This window comes from Tachypleus tridentatus, chromosome 11 (assembly GCF_004210375.1).
Source record: "Tachypleus tridentatus isolate NWPU-2018 chromosome 11, ASM421037v1, whole genome shotgun sequence".
NCBI classification, from domain to species: Eukaryota; Metazoa; Arthropoda; class Merostomata; order Xiphosura; family Limulidae; genus Tachypleus; species Tachypleus tridentatus.
In genome coordinates this window covers 65382453-65390793 of record NC_134835.1, presented here as the reverse complement: position 1 = coordinate 65390793, position 8341 = coordinate 65382453, and the positions used below count along the sequence as shown (strand labels likewise).

Here is an 8341-nt window from a genome sequence, read left to right as displayed (position 1 = left end):
GTCCCTAATTTAGCAGTGTAAGACTAGAAGAAAGGCAGATAGTCATCACCACCCACCGTCAACTCTTGAGCTACTCTTTTAGCAACGAATAGTGGGATTGACTGGAACATTATAACGTTCCCCACAGCTCAAAGGGCGAACATGTTTGGTGTGACGGGGATTCGAACCCGCGACCCTCGGATTACGAGCCGAGTGCTTTAACAACCTGGCCAGTAGAATAGTTATAGTAATTTATAATCATTGGAAGACGAAAGGTGTTCAATTTTATAAAGACAGTATTTCCGGCTTATACAGGGTGTCCCAAAAACATGTATACAAACTTTGAATGATTATAACTCACTCAAACTTTCTTTTTGTACAGGTGCAATTTATTTGAGGTAATGGAAGAAGCAAGACTAAGCTTTGAGGAAAGAAAATGTATCTTAAAGTGTTACTGGAAGTGTGAGAACGTAGCTGAAGTGTAAAGACGGTTTAGAAGGGAGTTTCAAACAAATCCAACAGTACTCGAATCAGAGATAAGTTTGAAACAAATGAAACTGTTCAAAACATCTATAAAGGGCGTTCTGGAAAACCACGGTCGTCCACCAGTCCCACACGAGAAGCAGAGCTGTTGGAAAGTCTCCACCGATCTCCAAGAAAATCTGTTCGGCAAACATGTTCACCAGACTTCACACCTCTGAACTTTTTTTCATGGGGATACGTCAAATATAAGGTTTATAGCACAAAAGCTGCAATAATCAATGAGCTAAGAGCAGCAATTAAAAGACAATTCACTCAAATACCAAATGAAATGATTCGTGAAGCTTGCAATTCCATCTGTCCGCGTTATCAGAAGTGCCTAGATCGGAACGGTCATCAGTTCGAACACCTGCGACAACTCAAAAGATTCTACATGTATCTTCTTAAACTTGGATTATAAAACCTAGATATACTTTCATAAACATTGTATTTATAATTATTCAAAGTGTGTATACATTTTTGGGACACCCTGTATATACACAATGTTAACTTTTTCTTTACTCGCCTTTAACGTTGAAGAGCTCTGACATGGCCAGGTGATTAAGGCACTCGACTCGTAATCCGATGGTTGTGGGTTCGGATCCCCGTCACACCAAACATGTTCGTCCTTTGAGCTGTGGGGGGCGTTATAATGTTCCAGTCAATCCCACTATTCGTTGCTAAAATAGTAGCTCAAGAGTTGACGGTGGGTGGTGATGACTATCTGCCTTTCTTCTAGTCTTACACTGCTAAATTAGGGACGGCTAGCGCAGATAGCCTTCGTGTAGCTTTGAGCAAAATTCAAAATAATCCGAACCATTTCAACCTCGGAAACTATCCTATATCAGGTTTCGAACCTTACCCTTACCATAAAGCGACCTTAATTCCTCAAAAATTCCTCGATATTAGGAAATAAAAGTACTATTATATTTTCCAAATAGAAACATTCCTCTACTTCTTGTTTTAAAACATTTTCAGAGGATTCTGAAAACAAGTGTATTTCAATTTGTTAACAGCGACCAAAAACATAAGGGTGTAGCGAAACATCAGTGTTTAGAAGTCGTCGCTTCAGATACCACAAACACTAACTCAACACTGTTTATACCTTTTCAAAGTGAGTCGAATGTTTCATATCATAAATATCCGAGGGAAAAAAATCGTACGCTATTACACCTAAGGGCAAGAAAAATTTATTTGATTTTCACGAGAAAACCATTAAAAATTACTCAATAACTTATGAAACAGTACGTTGCTAAAAAAAACAAACCTTTACATAAAGCAGATGCAAGTAATAACACATAACGTTTTATCATGTACTTTTAGACCAATTGTACTTTCGTACTAAAGTATTTTACCTAATTCATGTAGTTATAAAAATAAATAATGATATATGTCACAAAATTTCAACCTTAGTTCTTTCATAATAGATATATAAAAGGATAAAAAAATTGAGCAACTTTAATACGGCGATTCTTCATAGCTATGTGGTCGTTCACACACGACTGCAGAAACTGTTCTCCAAGTTTTTAATCTTGCACAAGTATCCTCATTCAAGCTGGAATCACCATTGTCCACGCTTGTATCTGTTGCTATTATTATTAGAGGAGCATAATTTATAATAACATATTTAAAACCGTGAAATTAGAATCTCTGCAATCAAACTTTGGGGATTATTAAAATTGTTCCAAAGAAGGAGAACTGACGACGGGGGACATTTTACGATGTGTTGGTTTATTTATATTAATTCTGAGCTTCATAATGTGGGTTGCAGATCACTGAGAATACCCGACAGAGATGTACTGTTTTAATGAGGTGGACATTGAGCTAGCATGTAGTAACGATAGTCAGGCTTAGTGAGAATTCTAATATAAACTACCCAAGAAGCTGAACTTCATGTGTAACAACGTGAAATACAAGGTGAAAGTTGGCGAAGCGTGAACCGTGTTATTAGGTAGCAAGCGTGGTGAAACTTCGCAGTGTGACTGCAAATCGTTCATAATTCGCTCGATTCAAGTTCCACAAAGAACAGTGAGCTAGTGATATGTTGCGGTAATCTACTGCTAATAAAACAGACGGGGAATGTATTACTTTGTCTGGGAACTTTCTGAAATCGCACATTAAAACTTTCATACATTTTAATAAAAATTAAGATTATACTGAATGATATCAATCACATAAACAACATAACAGACTTAAAAATTCATCCATATTTTAACGTAACGCAACGTTGTCTGAATACATTAGATCATACAAAGTTTAACACATTTTCAGTGACTTTTCATACGATATTACCAGTTCACGTATTATTTTACCACGGCATGCTTTACATCTCTTTAACTAGTATCATTAACTTTCTACCTAGGCATACTTTATATATTTTCACTAATATAACATACTTTCTACAACGATATACTTTACATCTCTTTAACTGGTATCACTAACATTCTACCTAGGCATACTTTAAAAGTCTTTAGTAGTATCACGTACTTTTTATCACGGCATACTTTAGTAGTCGTTACTAGTATTACGTACAGAAAAATATATATGTAGAAACGGCTCGTTTGGGTTGAGAAAATTTTTTACGTAAAGGAGAAAACAACGTTTCGACCTTCTTCGGTCACCGTCAGTTTCACAAACCGAAGAAGGTTTAAACGTTGTTCGCTCCTTTACGTAAAAAAATTCTCAACCCAAACGATCCGTTTCTACATATATATTTTTCTCTACAAGTGGGTTTTTTCGACATCACTGATTAGTATTACGTACGTTTTACCACAATATAGTTTAGAAGTCTTCACTTGTATCAGGTACTTTCTACCACGATATACCTTACATCTCTTTAACTAGTATCACTAACTTTCTACCACGATATACCTTACATCTCTTTAACTAGTATCACTAACTTTCTACCACGGTATACTTTAGAAGTCTTTACTAATATCACGTACTTACTACCACGGCATACTTTATATCTCTTTAATAATATCACACACTTTCTACCACGGGATACTTTAGAAGTCTTTACTAATATCACATATTTTCTACCACGGCATACTTTACATCTCTTTAACTAGTATCACTAACTTTCTACTACAGTACACTTTAGAAGTCTTTACAAGTATCAAGTATCTTTTACCACGGTATGCTTTACATCTCTTTAACTAGTACCACTAACTTTCTAGCATAGCATACTTTATATTTCTTTACTAGTATGGCGTACTTTCTATCAAGGCACACCTTATGTTTTTAGTAGTTCTACGTACTTTCCACCGTGACATACTTTATTGTGATCAATATTATATATGTAAATAAACTTATCATGTTCTTTCCAGAGTCTAAGAACAAACACTCATCTCTTACGTAGTTAGTACTTTGATCTTTATACAAAAATACAGAGAATTGAGTTCGTTATATAACAACGAAAATCGCAGCCAATATATATTTGTGGTGTAAGAACGTAAAATAGAACGTTATGGAACGTGGTAACAAGGACTCTAATGAGTTGGTGAGGTTCCAAAATCGTTTTAATATAATGCACTCAACATCTGCATAACTACCACATTTTATTGGTTCAATGCAATTATGAGAAGAAGATAAATGCAGTGACAGTTTCTATTTATATTATCCTGGAATTACTTTTCAATTAGAAATAAATAGATAGATATTAGAAAGTTTCTATAGCCTCACCAACAGGAATATATAAGGACAACCAATAACATCAATAAGAAAATTCTTATTACACTCTGTAACACAAATTTTGTTCCTGGGTAGTATGTGTTATTTCTTAATTGCTTATGTTGTAAAAGTACAGAAAATGGCCATTATTCCCTTCAAACTTTACTTTTGTGGCCTGGATAATGAAATTTAGAAATTAACCTATTTTCTATGTGAAAACGGGCAAATTTGCACATTTTCATTTACATAAGGTCTGAATAAAACAGCATATGAATAAAAATTTACATGTATTTATACCAGCGTTATACAAAAATGTTTAGAAGTGAGTAGTTATTCGAGATTTGCGACTGTAATGTAAATCACTTTCACGTATCAGCCCCCAAATATAGTCTCCCATCATGGTTTCGTTATACATTCCCAGGTCACAAAAGCAAAGTTTGAAGAGAAAAGTAAGTCTTTTCCATTTACTTTAGGCATAAGCAATTGGGAAATAACACTTTCTGCCTAAGAACAATAAAATTAAAAATTTTGTTACATAGTGTAATTTGCTTCATTCGTTTGTTTATTCAACTGATAAAATTAGGTTTCCATTAACTTATATTTCGGAGTACCACTGCTTAAAACTTATGTTTGCAAAGTTGAATTTTCTGTGAGAGCATTTTCTTGAAATTTCAACTATAGTTTCTATATAGATAACAAGCCTTTGGTAAGTCAGACTTTAGAGCATATCCTTCCATAAGTGATATGAAAAGTTGAACTAAAAGTGGCACTTTTCGAGACGCCTAAATTGAAAGATTCTACATGTTATCAAGTGTACTATTGTTCTGGATTTCCATAGAAAATACAATTATGGCAATCCATTTATCAAAAGGAATGTATACAGTCTTGACCAAAACGTTTGCATATAATTCTATATTGATGTTATTCTTTATACGTATGGAGTAGTTATTGATCAAATGCCCGAGTAGTAACAGAAAAAGTAGCGTATGACAAATATGTACGAGTTGTCTGTATAAGTTTTTAGAGCACTTGTTCGTTAAAACACATTTACGTACTTTTCTGTGTATAAAAGGGTGTGTATAAGTTTTTAGAGCACTTGTTCGTTAAAACACATTTACATACTTTTCTGTGTATAAAAGGGTGTGTATAAGTTTTTAGAGCACTTGTTCGTTAAAACACATTTACATACTTTTCTGTGTATAAAAGAGTGTGTATAAGTTTTTAGAGCACTTGTTCGTTAAAACACATTTACATACTTTTCTGTGTATAAAAGGGAATGATTCCGGTATAATTTTTTTTCAAAACAGACCAACGCTTTGTTCAGATACTTTCTCTGTACTTGGTGTAATCATGCCTTTTCTCGTGCTAAGAATTATAGGGACTGTCCAGAAAGTGTATGAAGCGAACAGACATTGCTAGAACAGGATGCCCCATTATACTGTATTCAGAATCGTAATACGTCACCGGGCTGCAAGAAACGTCGTTCTAGGAAAGTTTACCAAAAAAAACTACTAATGATCCGAGGTGGAATGATAATAACACATTTATTCCAGAGTATCCAGAAGCACAGTGAATAGGAGGCTTGTAAAATAAGTTTATTTCGCAAAACTAGCTATCTGCAAACCGATATTAACCAGAATTTACTGTCGTCATCATGTTACTTTGGTAAAACAGCATGTTGACTTACAATTAGGACGTTTTTTAAATAGATCCTGTTTCTGGCTTATTAAAGCTGATGGTAGGATTCGTGTTCGTTGTTTTTCTTGAGAACACATGATAAAAGACTGTATTTCCCACAGGAGGTGGTGCAGTAAATTTTAGGGCATCTGTTCATCATGGTGGAAACATTGTTCTTCATATCCTCTAGAGAAACTTTAATAACGCCTCCTACAGGTACCAAATGGATATGGTATTTCTGCCATATTCTTTGTGCTCCAGAATTACTATGCCACTGCCCATAAAACGCATAATGTACAGAATTATCTCGACCAGAAAGACGTCATAAGATTGCTATGGCGAGCAAAGTCTCCAGATTATTATCCCATTGAGAACTTCAACAGAATTGAGCTGGAAAATTTTTAAACCACGACTCTAACCTAGCTACTGTAGCTAAATTGGAGTGCTTTCTAGTAACAAGTTTGTTTGTTTTTTTAATTTCGCGCAAAGATACTCCAAGGCTATCTGCATTAGTTGTTCCTAATATAGCAGTGGGGGAAGGCAACTAATCATCTACCATTACCAAAGATGAGAGGGATTAAACGTCACATTATAAAGCCCTCACGGCTGAAAGGGCGAGCATGGTTGGTGTAACTGGGATTCGAACCCGCGACCCTCGGATTACGAGTCGAGTACCTTAACCACGTGGCCATGCTGGGCCTTTTCTAGTAACAAGTTGGAATTAAATTATAGTAAATTACATCAACAACTTCATCCACACCGTTACACATTATCTTGGGAAGATTACTAAAGTAGAAGAAAGATCAACGAAGTATTAAATGTTTAATATGAACTGATATAAGGTTACAATCATTTGATGTTAGATTTTGTTATTATACAGGGTGTCCCAAAATAACGTTTACACTCTTTGACTGTGTATAGCTAATAAACCGTTTCTTTTGTTTCAGATTTAACTTGTGTCCAAGGATGGCGGATAATCAGCTTACAATCGAGCACAAAATGTTTCATTCTCAAAACTTTTTGGAAAATCAAAAACAAAGCTGAAGTGCAAAGACGTTTTACTAGAAAGTTCCATATGGATGCGCAATCTCGCCCCAGCATTTCACACAGCATTGCCAAGTTTGATGAACACGGAACTCACCACCATATGAGAAAGGGTCGCTCCGGTCGAAAAAGATCATCAACAAGCCCAACAAGAGAGCAAGAGGTCATTGATAATGTTCTGAATTCTCCAAGAAAATCAGTGCGCCAACTGTCTCGTGAAACAGGTATCCATAAATCCAACGTACATCGCATTTTGAAGCGTTCCCAATTCAAAAGTTTCATCCCATCGCTTGTTCACGCTCTGAATGAAGATGACCCTGATTGAAGGGTTGAGTTCTGTGAATGGTATCTTGCTAGATGTGCAGGCGATGATGAATTTCCACTCAAAATTGTTTGGAGTGACGAAGCAACGTTTAAGCTGAATGGCTCAATAAATCGACACAACTGCACCTATTGGGCAACAGAAAATTCACATGTTACAGAGGAACATCACTTGAATTTGCCTGGAGTGATTGTGTGGTGTGGTCTGTCCGCTAGGGGACTCATCGGACCATTCTTTTTCCAAGACACCGTAACAGGATTGAATTATCTCAACATACTACAAGAGTTTGCCATGCCACGCATCCAAGAACAATTTGGAGAAGAAGAGTGTTTCTTCCAGCAGGATGGCGCTCCTCCCCACTTCCATCGCGACGTGGGAGCTTATCTGGATGCATCTACGCCAGACAGATGGATTGGACGAAGAGGAAGTGTAGAATTTCTTGCTAGATCACCAGATTTGACACCCATAGATTTCTTTTTGTGGGGGTTTCTGAAAGACAAAGTTTACAGCACAAAAAGGGCAATTGAAGAAAAATGTGCTTTAATACCAGATGAAATGGTGTTTGATGTGTGCACTTCCATTTCTTTCCGTTATGAGATGTGTCTGGAGCAGAACGGATTTCAGTTTGAACACCTGAAGTGAAGCAAGCAAATTGTAACATTTTACAATTTTAACCAAGGAGAGTTTTCCTTGGGAAGACTTTTATTTGTTATTTTTTCTCTTGATTTCAGTATTAAATCTTTAAATAAATCCTTTGGCTATCATATGTATCTTGTTTCATTGTTAAAATCAATAAACAAGGCAAGTTATAATGATCCAAAGAGTGTAAACGTTATTTTGGGACACCCTGTATATGTTTAGGTAAGATTTTGATGTGATAAGTGAAACACTGAGTCACACAACCGTCTACAGATGTGTGATAAAATTATTTATGGACCCAATAAATCGTTCATGATTTCCGTAGAACCTGTTTTATTATATAACGTAAATACACTGCTGGCCACAATTTTAAGGCCAATGAACATAAAGAAAAAATATGCATTTTGCGTTGTTAGACTCAACCACTTATTTGAGTAGAGCTTCGAAAGATGAAAATAAGAAAAGGGAAAATAAAAATAAAAACCTTTT

General features: G+C 35.6%; 1 protein-coding gene across 1 annotated transcript; it reads left to right on the top strand.

The window, feature by feature from the left end:
* Window positions 1–6922: 6922 nt before the first annotated feature.
* LOC143231372 (uncharacterized) lies at window positions 6923–7855 on the top strand. Its single transcript, XM_076465916.1, has 2 exons — window positions 6923–7115; window positions 7257–7855. Exons 1-2 carry the CDS (start codon window positions 6923–6925, stop codon window positions 7853–7855), a joined length of 792 nt encoding a protein of 263 aa, XP_076322031.1.
* Window positions 7856–8341: the final 486 nt, after the last annotated feature.

What these genes read in the sequence shown, in the direction of transcription:
- LOC143231372 (XM_076465916.1), top strand. Translation starts at nt 6,923, where the DNA reads ATGGATGCGCAATCTCGCCCCAGCATTTCACACAGCATTGCCAAGTTT. An exon ending in CCAACTGTCTCGTGAAACAG is followed by an intron (nt 7,116 to 7,256) that starts GTATCCATAAAT and finishes CTAGATGTGCAG; the next exon opens with GCGATGATGAATTTCCACTC.